Source organism: Engystomops pustulosus, chromosome 2 (assembly GCF_040894005.1).
Source record: "Engystomops pustulosus chromosome 2, aEngPut4.maternal, whole genome shotgun sequence".
In the NCBI taxonomy this organism is placed as follows: Eukaryota; Metazoa; Chordata; class Amphibia; order Anura; family Leptodactylidae; genus Engystomops; species Engystomops pustulosus.
In genome coordinates, this window is record NC_092412.1 from 245,134,475 (window position 1) to 245,150,741 (window position 16,267).

At 41.2% G+C, this 16,267-nt stretch overlaps 1 protein-coding gene across 7 annotated transcripts in view; it reads left to right on the plus strand.

Moving 5' to 3' along the window:
• Nucleotides 1-16,267, plus strand: part of GRIK1 (glutamate ionotropic receptor kainate type subunit 1) — a 228,557-nt gene that overhangs the window by 188,779 nt on the left and 23,511 nt on the right. For 4 of the 7 annotated variants that reach the window (XM_072138648.1, XM_072138650.1, XM_072138649.1 and 1 more), the window contains 2 exons: nt 7,440-7,558; nt 14,382-14,599. In XM_072138648.1, the coding sequence (XP_071994749.1) occupies nt 7,440-7,558; nt 14,382-14,599 (337 nt within the window). Of the gene's footprint in view, nt 1-7,416; nt 7,559-11,288; nt 11,349-14,381; nt 14,600-16,267 lie in introns of those variants that run through there. The other 3 variants (XM_072138653.1, XR_011853384.1, XM_072138654.1) reach the window with 3 other exon arrangements.

Genomic DNA, 16,267 nt, shown 5'->3' on the forward strand with positions numbered 1-16,267 from the left:
GCCCCCTAAGAAGATAACAGAATTATAAGGAACACATGATGGGGGGAATTTATTTAATAAATGTAACGGGGAGGGGCAGAAACTTCATGTTAGACATTAGCCCTGAGCTAGAGAGTGTAAAACACCCTAAGTGATCATACAGTAGGTATTGGTAGATAGCAAGCTGATGGTTAATAACTTGTATAGAAAGGCAATCGAATTTTGGCAATGCAAATTTTTAGACAACGTTAGGTTTGTGCATTGATATCTGTGTTATCTCTTTGTGTGTTGTTAGTAGAAGGTCTGTAAAAAAAACATTTATTTTCCAGGATTGTAGCTGGACTTGGAGCAGTGGGGTTGTGTTCTCACACTACTGTGCTATAAGATCTCTGCATTGAGCTTCCTTACAGCCCTTCCCCCCCAGCCGTCTACTGCTTTTACTCACTGTGGAGCTGCTCATTGTAGAGGGATAAGAACAAAGCAGTGTGAGGAAATGCCTCCAGTCCTGGAATATAAATCCATTTTTCACAGTCCCGCTGCCACTATTAACAACATATATAAAAGTATCGTAAAATAGCTCTCATGGGGCCACCACCCTACACTGTTCCATGCATCACTGTATTAACTAATAAAGTTGGGTGATGACCCCAGTGAGAACGTTAGGGGGATTTAGGGGTGGAAATGGTTTACATTTTTAGGGGAAAAAACTTTTCAATTCAAATAATCCCATTTTTATGCTATGTGATAATATTGTGAATGTTGTATACTATGGTATATCTTGCATGATGTGTGTCCAGGATTTGGCAAAGGATTATCCCGGTAAAAAAAAAGAATGTTGATGTTTTGTCAGATGAACAATGGCTTATGAGCAAGGGTTACATTCACCAGTGATTTACTGATGACGTGGTTCTTTAACTGTGGCACCTAGAGGGTTGGTCTCTTTAGACATGTCCATGGAGTACCCGGGTCCCCGTAGGTGCCGTAGCTGCCCTCATACCTGGAGATCAGATACAATTCCTATGATTCGTTTGCTGTATCCCCAAGATTTCCACTCTGATTATTAGAAGTTAGACCTAAATTTGGGACCCAAATCTGGGCTGCTCATATTATAATGTCCAACTACTGAGCTGCTACGGGGCCTCTGGATTGAGAGGTCTCAGATCTTGATGATGTGTTACCTTCAGGTGATCTTAGTAAGGGCCCAACTTACCTAAGGGAACTTCATAAACCTTCCAGATCATATTATTTTTATGGGCCAACATGGTGGCATCATCCAAAAAGTTGTATAGAGTCATAGAGCCAGAGAGCTCAGCACTGAAGTTGAGGATTCTCCATCTCATTGCTCCCCTGCTCCCCTTGTGTCCTTCAGAAGTAACAACTAGTGATTTCTTTGGATGCAAGTGGAGGGGCATTCTGACGTGGAAAGAGCTGGCCTTGAGTGCCCCTGTGACTGTATAATGCTAATTTGCATATTACTTCCAAGTAAATTTTCTGTGATTGAAGGTACTTGGTCTGGAAGTTCTGCTTAAAGGGTTGGTCTCATGTATAATATTTATGATATATCCACATAATAAACACGTGGCAGATACGAGTTGCACCACCTCATCTCAAAAATGGGGGTCCACTGTCTGCTTCCTGCAGTCTGTTATACCGGAGAGTTTGCCACACATTTAGGTCTTTAGAGTGACAAAAATAGTCTATACTTTTGGCTGTTTTTGACGTTCCCATATACTTGTGGCCAAGCATGTGGTGGAGAGTGGTCGAGCATAAGCAGCAAACTCTGCAATCAGCCTGGCTTCATCATTTGGTGTAGCTCCCCAATATACATTTTATTGCTCTGAACCGATTGCATTGCGTGAGATAAATGAAACGTTCCTTGTGAACTTAAATTTTTTTTCCTGAGAAATTAGTTTGTCATCTTTTTCTCATTTCACTTACTTTCCTTCCAAGATTAGAGTAGCGATCACTGTGATCAATAGCCTTATATCGTACGGTGTGTAACCACAGTCATTCCATATGCACACGAGACCAAACCGGATGCGTCGTTTTTGTGTTTTTGAAAATAAAAAAAAACAACACTGGAAAAATCTGTTTCCATTCGGCTAAGTATGTTCCACGCCATCCATGAATATTTACTCGTTAATTAGCGGCTTTATTACAATCTGGTTTCATTACTCCAGCTAAACGAAGCCCCCTGAGTTATAAGAGTTAATAAATTCACCGATTAATCATAGTGTAGAAACAGTAATTAGAATGTATTTGCTATGACATTGGCAATTAAAAGAGTTTTGCAATTATAACTACCGTAGACGAGCTCCGGGAAGGAGCGGAAACGGGATCCTAGACGACTCGCCAATTATGGGATCGGACTGTAAGGCTCCATTTTTAGTTATCTGTACCAAGAAGTGATGTATTTTTTTAATTGATGGAAGTAATGAATATGTTACCTCCGATTTAGTCCCCTAACGACATCCGGAGGGCAAGTTTTTTAAATTCCCTCGAGAAGATCCAGAATTTTATACCGCGTCGGGGGAAAGTCTTCTTATCTCTTCGTTTCTCTACACATCTGCTTCTGTTAATTGTCGTAATGACTCGTGAAGTGCTCCACGGGTAGTGTAAGAAATTCATTATCCTCCGAATCGTTATGGTTAAATCCCAGCCCTTCTTTTAATGGTTTTTATTGATTTTTTTTTTTCTTTTTATATATATTTTGCCAAGATGAATTTGAAAGTAATACAGGCTGCTAGAAAAATGTGTTTCCTTTTAACTCTTCACAACCAATTACAGTATAAAGCAGCCGTTACAAAAGTTTCTCACTTTCTGGTATGATTAGGGATCCAATAAAGAAAAAAATTAAAGCAATAAGGTTGCTTGTTCAGTCTAGGGCAGTGGTGGCGAACCTATGGCACGGGTGCCAGAGGAGGCACTAAGAGCCCTTTCTGTGGGCACCCGGGCCATCGCCCCAGCACACCAGACAGGACTCAAAGAATTTTCCTCCAGTTCCAAGAAACTTAAAAGATGCTGCTTTCAGTCATATTTTGATACTTACTTCGCTACTTGGGACTGTAGGAAGAGGGAGAATGAGTAGACAAAGCCAAATTATCTTTGGAGGACCTCCTGCTGGCCACACGATTCTCTGCGTACAGAGGGGCACTGGAAAGAAGCTAAAATGATGAAAATTTTCCATCTTTCTACTGTGTTGCTGTCCCCAGGAGGCCAATATGATTGAAAGTTGTTGAACAGGGAGCAATAAGTTACTGCTTTAATTTTTGGTTGGCACTAAGGGGGGTTTTGGGTTGCAGTTTGGGCACTCGGCCGCTAAAAGGTTCGCCATCACTGGTCTAGGGGATGGGGGAACCGATTTTAACACCTTTTCTGCCATCTTTATTATGAGATAATAACTCTGTAAAACAGTTGGAGGCACTCAGGCAGACGGCGCCTGAGCGCCTCTCAGCTTCCCCAAACTTTACTTTATGCACGCCCCCGCTGCAACCCTCCTCCGGTCAAGGAATTGTCATCCGGCCGGTGACGTCAGAGCCGGTGCTTGGAGAGAGCGGGACCTGCGCTATTTCCTAGTTCCCAGGCCGGGAGTAGCGGGAGTCTTGCAGCAGGGGGCGTGCATAAATTAAAAGCCGGTGAAGCTGAGAGGTGCTCTGGCGCCTTCTGCCTGAGCGCCTCGTGCTGTTTTACAAAGTTATTATTTGTTATTATAGATGCCAGAAGACACATAAAAAGTGTCCCCCCCCCATCCCCTAGACTGAACGGCAGCCTAATTAGGACACAGTAAACTGGTAAAAAAAATTATACAACCGGCTGGAGGGTGAGGCGGGCGACCGTAAAAACAAACAAACTTGTCAGTGCCGCGCTGCTGTTTGTTTACAACAGGTCTTTATACCCTGGCAAGTGATGCGTGGTGGGGGTCTATGTTTTAGGGTATGTCCGGAACACAGCCGCCATCTTGCTTCAAGGGCAAGTTTTTTATCCAATCAGATTCGGGACATGTGGAAGATCAAAGAAGACCAGAACTATCTCGGAAATCGATTGTGGCGCATGTGACCCTTTTTTTGGGTCACCAGCTGCGCTGGTCTCCGTGCAAATCAAATTAGGGGATGCGCTGTCAGACTGTCCGACTGATTTGAACTGAAAGCGGGGAAGCGACACATTAAGGATATTGGGTGCTCAATCTTAGTGAAACTCGGTACAGTGCATTATCGTCGGATTATGAACTCCGCTTACCCTGTAAGTAAATGTGCCCCATTGTATTGAATTGATGACAGTGCCACTACAATCTTGAGGTTGCATGTGGTACTGCAACTCCCAACCAAACAAATAATACTCAGTGAAAACTGATATCCGACTCCACAATTCCAGAGGGTAATATGGGTGCGCTTACACCCTGCTGCGCCCTACTCGGCCCTAAACCAAATGCAAATGCCCACTATAAGGAAGGGTTTTGAAAGCCGAAAAACTGGGGACTTTCCCCGAAAATTCAGGGCATTTGGTAAATAAGCAGAAATATTGCTTCTTCTGCTCCAATGTCTTGTAGGAGGCAGATGCCCCTTCCGCACTTCCTATAGTTTGTTTCAGCTTAACCGGAAGATCTGGCACAGACACGACATAAAACAAGGTCTACAAATTTCTTTATCTTAGAAACAACTTTGTTTTCCCCCATTTCCTATTTTTTTGTGGAGAGAAATGACCTGCATTTTCCAGTAAGTGCATATTAGGCTGGCGACACATAATACATGTGGAAGGTAATGTGGCTGCCGCTTCCTCCTGTGAAAGCAAATATCAGCGAGTGATTACCTCCTGAGTAGTGTCACCGTGCAGTTCCCAAGGACCGGAGTCATTATCCCATTGCAGGTTTTGATTATGCATCAGCCGTATCCTAGACGTCCTGGAAAAGCTTTCAGCGGAGAATCGTTACTCCCACGTGAGAACAAGTTGCGGTCGTACTTGAGACAGGAATATATTAGTGTCTGGATTTATCACATCGTATTGAGCTATAGATCACTTTTTAGTCAATACGTGTAAGGCTGATGCTATTGTTTGTAATGGAGATGTTGGTTTAAGTACCGTGTTAAGCAACATCACTCCCTTTAATGACGCGTGACTGTCACTTGTGTATTATACACATATGATTTGTATATTATCTGGAAAAGGGAGGTCCTATAGCAGAATTCACCATTCAAGGTCATAGGAATCCAGGGGGAAGCATGGTGGATCAGTGGTTATCATTACAGCCTTGCAGCGCTGGGGACCTGGGTTCAAGTCCCAGGGTCAACATCTGCAAAGAGTTTGTATGTTCTCTCCATGTTTGGGTGGGTTTCCTCCGGGTCTTCCAGTTTCCTCCCACACTCCAAAACATACTGGTAGGTTGAATGTCTTGTGAGCCCCATTGGAGATTGGGACTGATTTGGCAAGCTCTGTGCAGCGCTGGATAATCTGTGTGCGCTATATAAATAAAGACATTTTGGCCATGAAATGTCATGATCACATGTCTATAACCAATCTTTGAGATTAAAATTTCCCAATGTGCACATAGACCAACTATAGAGGTCGCAATGGTTGTCATTGTGACAGTTTGATCTCCTTTGCATTCTAGCAATTCGAGCATCATAAATCCTTCAACCTTACTCTGGGCACTGAGATTTATTACTGAGGCTGTCAGATTTGTCCCAACCTTCCTTTAATATGATGGATTATGAAACCTTTTAGATTTTAGATTATAGAACCTTTTAGATTATTAACCTTTTAATGTCATAATTAACAGTAAGTCAGTATATAGTCAAGTAACTGAGGCTATAGAGAAATCTGCAGCTGCACAAGTTACAGTATTCTCCTTCTACTTCATTCTCACTGCAATCAGAGAAGACATCACTGGATATAACTGGAAAGTCGTCACTTCTCTCTGTGTGAGACTGGTATACATATAATATTGTAGATATATCTACCCTACCACAGAACTGTATCTAAGCTGCCATTATATAGGCATCGACCTTACATAGAGATGAGCTGCTGTGTCCGAGTTGCCTTGGTAGAAACAATGTTGTATATTTGTTTCCAAAATACAAATTTTTAGGGTGTAAGAGACAAAACTTATCTTTGGTCCAGCCCCTAATTTTTTTTATTACCCTGGTAATGAGCCTGGTAATGGTCAGTCCTGTATCATTAAAGCATATGTGTTGTTGAAAGGTACTGATGGGAATGAGGATTCGTTGTGTTGGGGTAAACTTTTGTTGTGGAGTCCATCAGTCTTTAGTTGTGCTCCTGCTGCCCTTTTTGCCAAATTTTTTTTTTAAAAAGTCACATTTCCCATAGAGAACTGTTTCCTGGTGAATTGTACAGAGGTCTGTGAGTGGTAAGTGGTCCGTGTAGACCATAATTATTACAACGATTGTCCATTTGACAAGACATCAACAGATAAATTGCAGTAAAATGGAAACTTGAAATATCTTATAATATTTACTAAGAAAAAACCTTTGTCTTCTTGAAAAACCCAGACATGTTATGTCTCATGCATGCGCGGAACCTGTCATCAGGAATGTCACTTTTACCTCTTGACAGGTTCCAACAGCCTATACTAAGCTGATTTTAAATGATTAGCATTCTGAATCATTTCAGTACTTTATAATAGTTTATTTCACATTACATGACTCCCTTCCAGCAGCATGCAGTATGTAGAGAAGGGCTTCAGCTGCAACCTGTGTGTGATAGTGATGGGTCGTTTGCGAAGGAGCCGGCTCTGTCGCGTGAATGACGTGAGCCAACTCACTAAACCTCACCCCTTAAATGGCTCACCACACCCCCTTTAACCTGATAAAATCGGGTTAAAAGTGGAGTGGTGTGGGGTGACGGATTGACCTGCGGCTCCCTATAATATATTTAATAGAGAGACGTTCAGGAGCCATAAGAGCCGGCTCTTCTTAGTGAGCTGAGCCTAATGAGCCAGCTCACTAAGAAGAGCCGGAATTCCCATCACTTGTGTGTGACTGTGTCTGTCTCCTCTCCTCCCCACACATGCAGCTCCCTCACCCCTCGCCACTTCCTGTGCATTGAGTAGACCGGGGAGGGGATGGTGTGGAGAAGAGGATGACACAGGCACACACAGACTGCAGCTGCCCCCTCCCTTTACTCCGTGTCTCACCACATGCTACTGGCAGGGCAACAGGTAATGCAAAATAAACTATTATAAAGTACTGAAATGATTCGGAATGCTGACAAAGGGATTTTTGTAGCATAGCATAGGCTATTGGAACCTGTCACCAGCTAAAAATTACATTCCTGGTGACGGGTTCGCTTTAACTAAGCTTAACATTCTGATTTACGCATTGACTATAAAACTTGCCTATTTTATAGTAACGCTTACCTCCTTCTCTTTTCTTTGCACTGTTTTAGCAGGTTTGCTGATGCTTTGTATTTATCTGATGTTTACAGACTGTCTCTGTTAAAAACCACAGGTTCACCCCATACGAGTGGTATAACCCACACCCGTGCAACCCTGACTCAGATGTCGTGGAAAACAATTTTACTTTGCTAAATAGTTTCTGGTTTGGAGTTGGAGCTCTCATGCAACAAGGTACTAAGGTCACAACTTGATTGTCAGACACCTCCCACAGTCTGCTTGGGGCCTTCTGTGCTGGTAAACTCCACTGCCATACCCCCATGGTGAACTGTAAACCCTTATGCCAGCTTACAGGACTGCCAAGCTTTATTAGTATCAATCATTACGGTCAATCATTACTCCACGATGTCACATGCCAAGTTTGGGGAACATCTTCCCAATATCTTTTTGCTATTTGTAACAAATTTAGAATTGGTGGTGGACCTTGTCCCGTCTTGGAATTAGACTATCCTTAGGGTCTCTGTCATTGTATGACTTACTCATAATACATTGTCTTCTTTACACCACTTCCTTTGATTGAGTAAGTTTTTTATAGCTGTTAGGGTCAATTTATAGTCACGTGTATGGACCATATATAAAGAACATGGAAGGTCTTCTGAAAACTAGAAGACCCTGTAGATATAAGAGAGCATTATTTTTCTACATCCATCAAAATCTTTGTAATGTAGGGAAGATATCAGACGTGTAGTTCCATGGTTTCCATCAACCCAGTGGAGGACTAAGAATGGAAGAAGGTTGACCAGTTCATGGGATGGTGGATGGTGGTCAAGTATAACCTTCAAGATAGATGAGTCCTCCTTTACTTTTGGTGGATACATAATGACACAATGTAAGGTCCATATTGTAACCCATCCTTTCTTTTAACATCATCCACTAAATTTTCTTAAACTTTTAACTCCAGTTCTTCCTTAGGAGACCCTTTTCTCAGGGGATGAGGACCAAACAGGCCCACCAGAGTACTGAAGCATCCTACAGACGGCCATTTTTGATGGGTCATTCAGAATGCGATTAAATACGTCATGTACCTTTACACTATAGCTTATTGGTGAACCCTTATCTCCTTTGATCCCTTGATTGAGGACATCTAGTCTCGATCCTGTAGAGAAGGGATTAGCGGAGGGATGTCGGCTAAGTGTTATCATGGTCTAAACAACCCTAGAGTAATAGCTTAGCATAAAAATGATAATAATAAAGGGGGAATCTTCCAAGGACAAAACTCTATACTCTAAATTCTATATTTAAAAGCTCATCTCTGGTATCTAATTTATTATATTGTACAATAGTAATAATCCAGAGTGCATGGCGTTCTCCATGTCTGGTGAGTGTCTACGACAAAGATTATAAATGATCTTATCCCAGGAGCAGAATGTAACCAGACATCATCCAGTTAATTACTCATCAATCATATTTGCCCAAAAACTTCTATAACGAAGAGACATTATAACCAATAGACTATTAATAACAACTACTGTCATGGCTGCCGTTCTTAAAGTGGACTGAAAATATTGATGGAATTGATGACAATATCATCATGGCTCCTTTTCTTAAAGGGAGCTAAATAATATCGTTAGGATAGGACATCGGTTTTAGGAAACTTTGGGTTCTACCCTTTGAGATCTTAGCCCACCCTCAATATCTCCATGGCACTTCAGTGAGGTTGAAGGCCAATTTATTGAACACCAGTTTATCCATCCATGTAGTGTCTGGTATATGAGTTATTTCCATTGACATGACCACCCACAAGAGTCTTGTGATTAGTCTACTGGTTGAGTGGTTGGACCTAATCCATGTATTTATAGCCTATTCTAAAGAACAGTCCTAGAAAACATGTCGTCTTCCTACATACAATTAGCATACTCAACTATATACAGTCTATAAAGTCATCTCACGAAGAATCCAATGAAACCATATAGATCCCACTGACCTCTTATAGAGTCTATGACATCTAGAAGACATCTGTAGCCATAACAGTAATCTCCACCATACAGAAGACAGCACAAGGTTAAATAAAATCCTGTCTTATTTTAAATAACCAATTAAAAATTTGCTTAAAAATGAATATCTCCCCCCCCCCCCCACCCGGTGAAGGACGTGATGTGTCCTTGGACCATCGTGTGTCAATCTCTGGAGGACAAACTCTTATTTTACGACTCAAAGGTTACATGTCTAAACCGGGAATAATGAATTCAGGAAAAATGTCGGATTACTTATTTACTTTTGTGTAATCACAAGACTTAGAAAGAATGATAATTACAGAGTGATGAATAGTGCGAGCTGAGATTCACCTTCTCATAACTTTACTTTCCAAGGTGACTCTGTTTTGTTTCTTGAAGATGCAGTAGATGTGATGGTCGTGTAGGCATATATTGCATGAAGAGCTAAATTCAACCCTTATGTGGCATTAAAGTGTAGTATATATACCGTATACAGGGCAAGCGAATGGAGAATAATATATGGAAGTTGTGCTTGGATGGAGATGTTCTCCGATTGCAATTTTTTATCAATTCTAGTACAAATTCAACAAAACATATGAGTTACATCCTGTAGAGGTCCTTCATCCTGGAGACCACCATGGATAGGATAATATAATGTCAATGAGATCTACCCATGGATCAGGACATCTGCTTCCATCGTACGTTCCAAAAACTCCACCTTCTTGTAGATGAGCAAAGCCTCCACAAAGTTCTACGTTTGGTTAATGATAGGGAATAAGAGTTATTACATTGGACAACAAGCTCTCCGTTGAGGTGCAGATGTCCTAGGGTCCCCGGCCAATGGCTATTGATGTCATTATGTCTGTGTGATCACATCTTCAATTTCTAAATGGTGAGCTGATGGGTATTAGAAGATGTTGGGTGTCTTCAGATGTTAAAGAGCTATTATATAACATTATTAGCTTTCCACTGAGGTGAAGTTGTCCTATGGTCCCAGGCTGAGGCTAGTGATGTCATTGTTGTCTGTGTGATGACATCATCTAGAGCAATGTTTTGTGAGACTAGTGTAACTTGCTCTTGCCAGCTTTAGATGAAGGTCCATCTCTTGGCCTTGGTTTAGAAATTAGACAATGTCAACTGAACCTTGAGGTGGCCATATATATTTAATGACTATTCCTTCTGACTATGCTTTTCATTAATCAGGAGAGACCTTTCGCATCATCTTACATGCACTGACCATGCACTACATGCACTGACCAGTCATGTAAAATTTTAACCTACACAATTATTTTTCAGGTGAACATCAAAGTCTACTTTGCTGACCATACTTGACAATTGCGCAGTGCTTTATTCAGTGTAAACATGGTGGAGTCTCAAAATTGTTTAGGAATATATTTTTAACAGAAAAAGAAAAATCTAAATATATATTTTTCAAATTAATTAGATTTTTTTTTGAAACTCAAATCCTGCTTAAGTGGCATAAGGTGTTACAGTAATAGGGTTTTGTTTTAGAATGTGTCCACCTTTTGTGTATTAGAACCTCGTTTCCATTGTGTACAATACCCCAAGTCACATCTCTGGAGTTTACCAGCATCCACAGCACACTGTGGGATGCAGTGTCCGCTAGTTACCATTACCTTGGGTACATGACAGTCAGCCCCAACCAGACTCTGCTTGTCTTTCAAGAAAAAAATCTTAGACGTGTCTCCATCCTTGTTCTTGTGATGGCAAGCGGGTCGCCATAAGCTCCTTCATCATTGGAAGGGCGCAAGTTTTTATTTTTTTTTCAAAATGGCCGTTTGTTCCATGGATGAAGGTGCTTGGCCTATAGAGTGTGATCGAGAATAAAAGATGGATCGGTGTGTACCCTCTACACTTAGTGTCATGCTCTTCTTGCATTGTTGTGCTTGACTGGAAGCCGTTTTGTTTCAATTCTTAAGTGTGATGATCAGACTTTCTCTTTTCTACAGAGCGTGAGCAAAGTCTGGATCAGGATTGGCTGTCATGTCTGCCATATTAAAGAGACTTCAGCAAGTATTGTCTCTGACCCAGATTCCTGATAGAAACGCTTGCATGCTGATGTTGTCCTGTATATGTTGACTTACAATGGTCTGGGATTCTAGACCAGGTATAAGAGGCATCCGGCTCTTTCAGGAACCATGCCGAAAATCTTTTTTCATGTTGCCTGAAGAGCCAGATGTCCAACAAACTGCAATGTCTAGACTAGATTTCTGTGTATCATTATCGGTGTGCTTTGGATAAAAAAATGTAAAAATATTGTTAAATAGTACAAAAACCTTTTAAAAAATAACCCATAACAAAGCCAAAAATTACACATTCTAAGTTATTTATAAAACCGTCAAATATAAACATAAGTGTGGCCGTGGGTCATATCTAGTGGCCATGGGTCTTGTCTAGTATAACAATTTATAACAATTCCTTGTACATAGGTTATGCCTTTTGATAAAAATAGTTTTTTTTTCATACCGAACTATGAGAACGAAGGTGGTTCATACCCTACGTAATGTGCTTTCCTGATTATTGGGAGTGGAAGAGGGGGGCACACACCAGATTGGATTCCAAATGAGAGATGGTCTCATCTCCGCACACGCAGGACTGACATTGGGGAGCGAGAAAAAGCTTTCCACTGGAAAAAGGGTTCCGTATGTCTTCGAAACGCATTGTGCTTCTGTCTGCCCCCCTGTTCCACTCCCAATTGTCTACACTCTAGCTGGTCCTGCAAATCCTGCAAAAACACACCTCCACTAGAGTTGTGCCTTATGCTGTGCCTCACACTTCTAGTTGAGCCGGCTATATATACTAATGTAATATTTATTCACCTCTGCAATCTTACCGTATGAGCGTTCTCTCTCCCAATCTTCGCCCGCTATTGATTATGGAATTCCGATTTCAATTGGAGTTCATATTGGAGTTCCTTATTCAAGACTTCTCTCACTTAATCTCGAGGTCCTGGCTCTTCCATACTGCATTAACATGTGTAACTTTATTAACTTAAATATGGCAGCATGCCAACATGTGGTCTATCACATGCCTAGTCCAAAGGCAGAAGATCCCCAACAACCTTCTCCAACCCCCCAGCTTAGCTACCGGCCAAGTATCACAGTAGAAGCCTGTCTATGTCAACTCATTACAGTAAAAGAGACTGGGGTTTGTGAGAATGAGATTCCTAATAGCCTCACACCTCCAGACCTCAAGAAGGCACTTCCTATGAGGGCACTGGATTCTTAAATGATCCAATGACAAGAAATGGGAAAAGTAAACACATATTAAAATTTTTAAAAAGTAGGTAAACTAAGTTAGGTGACCTAAGTTAGAAGGACCATCCAAAGAGAGTTGTGGATTTAAAGGAACTTCTTGTCATACTTAATTTGCCCTGTGGAGGCACTGCAGTGCAATTGCCTGATTCTCAGCCCGGTGTTTTCAGCTGGTCCTAGCATTAGGATGCTTTGTGATCAATTTTTTTAAACTGGTGTAGCTCTTAAAACACGTAGGCAGTGCCCAAGACAACAAAGTCCCACTTAAGTGACATTAGCGACACTTCTAATTAGGTGGCTTTTGTCTCATAACAGCCCTAGAATGCGCTATGCAAATTATTCTGATTTCTTAGCAAAAGTGTATATTTCACAAAACCCTCTAGACTGAAACACTCCAGACAAAAGTGCCAATTAGCCAAGACATTGATAAAGACTAAGAACCCATTGGGCACCATAAGATGCTCTTCACGAGACACTTCTTCAGATCTTCACGGTGTCACATAAATAAGGAGGTACCAATCAAACCTGTTGACGGTTAATGAGACCGCAAGACGCTCTGAGCTCGGATCACATCAGGGAAGTCGGCATGAAAGTGTAAACATGCTTGTGCCCGAAGCTGGCATAGTGACTGGCAAGAGGATTCATCATCTCCAGAAACTATAGCAGATAATTATAACAGAGTACTTCATCATAAGGAAGAACAATCTCCCGGATAACCCAAAAACACTTCACTTCTTATTATACAATATCCACAATATCCTTTCTCTAGAATAGAGGGGCAGATCTTATCGGTTACCGGTTTTGAGAGAAATTGTCAATTTCTTGATTTTAGAGCTTTATCTGTCGTAGACTGTAGCTAGACAGATATGAAATTTCTTTCTTCTCCCCTTTATAAACGAACAAAGAATTGGGACACCCCCTGTACAACAAACAATCTGTTGGTCCAAGTTTGTCAAATTTTGCCCCCAATTAGTTGTGCCAACAGTCTCCATTTTTTAAGGACAATCCAGACTATGACAGGGTTATGCAAACCTCACCCATTCACTGCAGTTTTAAAGGGTCACCATCTTTCGACCTAGAAGACCTAGATACATTGGGTCCAACCTACTATCCTACAATTTTATCCAGAGGAAGGCAAAAAAATACACAAGGCTGTTGCTGATTGGCCTATATTACGGAAAATGTCTTCCCGATCTCCAAAGAAATTCTAGATTGACGGTCAATCACAACAATCTGGTTAACAAGGAATATTTTTTCTTTCAAGAATGACATCCAGGCCCCTCCTGAACTTGTCTCGTGTCTAGACCCTCACAACATCTTGTGGTAGAGGGTTCCATAGACTCACTGCTCTTACAATAAAGAATCCCTATCTATGATAATGATGAAGCGTTAGGCATAAAGAAGCCCGTTTCGAAATCGCAATTACTTTTTTTAACATCTTTAAAAATTTTCAAAGCCATAAAAAAATTATACAAAAATAGATAAATAATATTTCAAATTTAATTTTAACATACATAAGTTATATATAAACCCAATACCTGAAAACACAAGACAACGTGTCCAGTCTATAAAATAGTTTAAGATAGTATAAAAACCAGTGTTCTTTACAGCTGTAACAGTAAGTTTTATAACAGGTGGTAACAATCTAAAATAAAAAAAATTCTAAATTTAAAAATCTAATATTGAATAGAAAGGGGTACACACATTTCAGGCAGGTTCCATTAAACCAATTACTATTATATATGTTACTTTGAAGTCTGATTTTATAACACCTATGTCTTGAAACAGGATCAGAGCTAATGCCCAAAGCCCTTTCTACCCGAATAGTTGGAGGTATTTGGTGGTTTTTTACCTTGATCATCATCTCTTCCTACACGGCAAACTTGGCGGCTTTCCTCACGGTGGAAAGAATGGAGTCTCCCATTGATTCTGCAGATGACTTGGCCAAACAAACAAAGATCGAATATGGGGCTGTCAGAGACGGGTCAACGATGACCTTTTTCAAGGTAAGAAGTCGGCCGCTATTACCTTATCCAGTTTTTCTGAGAACCTTCTCTTCCATTGGGTCATGGGATCTCATGGTGACCCCCTGTGAATTATATTCCTCTCCGTTGTCTCAGGGGTTACCATCTCAGGCACCAGGCATTGCATTCACAATACCCTAAAGCAGTGATGGCGAACCTTTTAGCCGCCGAGTGCCCAAGTGCATTCCAAAATTTATTGCGAGGTGCCAACCAAAACTAAAAATGTATTGCTCCCTGTTCCTCAACAACGTTCGATTATATTGGCCTCCTGAGGACAAGATGGGAAATTTGCATCATTTTAGCTTCTTTCCAGTGTTTCTCTGTACTCAGGGAATCGTGGGGCCAGTAGGAAATCCTCCAAAGATAATTCTGCCCTGTCTAATCATTCTCCCTCTCCCCACATTCCCAAATAGCGAAGTAAGTATCACTTTAATATATGGCTGAAAGCAGCATCTTTTAAGTTGCTTGGAACTGCAGGAAGATTCTTTGGGTCCTGTCTGGTGTGCTGGGGTGATGGCCCGGGTGCCCACAAAAAGGGCTCTGAGTGCCGCCTCTGGCACCCGTGCCATAGGTTCGCCACCACTGCCCTAAAGCCTCTCCACAGCAAGTGCAACAAACTCATGTAACAGCTACGGCTGGTGATAAGAAGTCTCCAGTCACACAGTTATAATAAGAGGGACGCCAGTGATGCCTCCTTGACTGTATACTTATGGTCTTGTAGATTTTAGGGTATAATATAGAGAGTTGTAAGAATACTGTCCTCCCAGCAGGCAAATATAGCACAATCTCTATCTGCCCATATGATGCTGTGCTGAGGCATACAGGCATTGATAGCAAACAACCCAAAGTGCAAAACCTTATAGTCAAGATCGTATCTGATCAGAGTAGACAAGATCCTGGATGGCAGATTAATGAGTGTCCTTCACACTTTTCTCTTGTATGAAATACACTGCAATTAGGTAAGGGGGCAAGAATAGACAATAATTCAATTGAAGGGCTTCTTAAAGGTTATGTTTAGAGATAAGCAGACCTGATGGTTGGGTTCGGCCACCTGACAAGACAAATTGACACCACAGCAACTAGAGATGGCTACGATTGGACACACCCTAGCCAATCATAGCCACAGCTAGTTTCTAGGGGCCTCAATTTCCCGATTTGGCTGTTCGGCAACATGTCTGGGTCAGGTGGCCGGACCTGAACCCAAACATTGGGTCTGCTCATCTCTAATTATGTATACAGAAAATATTCACAGAAAAATTAGCAAGGTAGGCTCAATATTTGGTGAAAAAAACATGGTGGACCTTCCCTTTAAGTTAACGTTACATCACGTGCTACAGCCATGCTCTTCCATGGAGGATGTACTTTTTGAACCGCTCATTTATTTCGAGTGGAAGCCATAAAACCTTACGTTAAAACTTAAGACATTTCTTCCATTTTCCAGCATTTCCTCTCAAAACTTACATTAATTTACGAGACACCAGAACAAATCCAGGTTACAAAAATGTCATTGTTCCTTCGTCTCGGTTCCTAAGAAACCAGTGAACTCTAGTTAATATTCCAGTTTGCTTTAAATTAGTGTTAATTAAAGAATTCTCGTCTAGATAATTAAGGGGATGTGGGCAGACACGAGCAGGTGTACGCATGCATAAC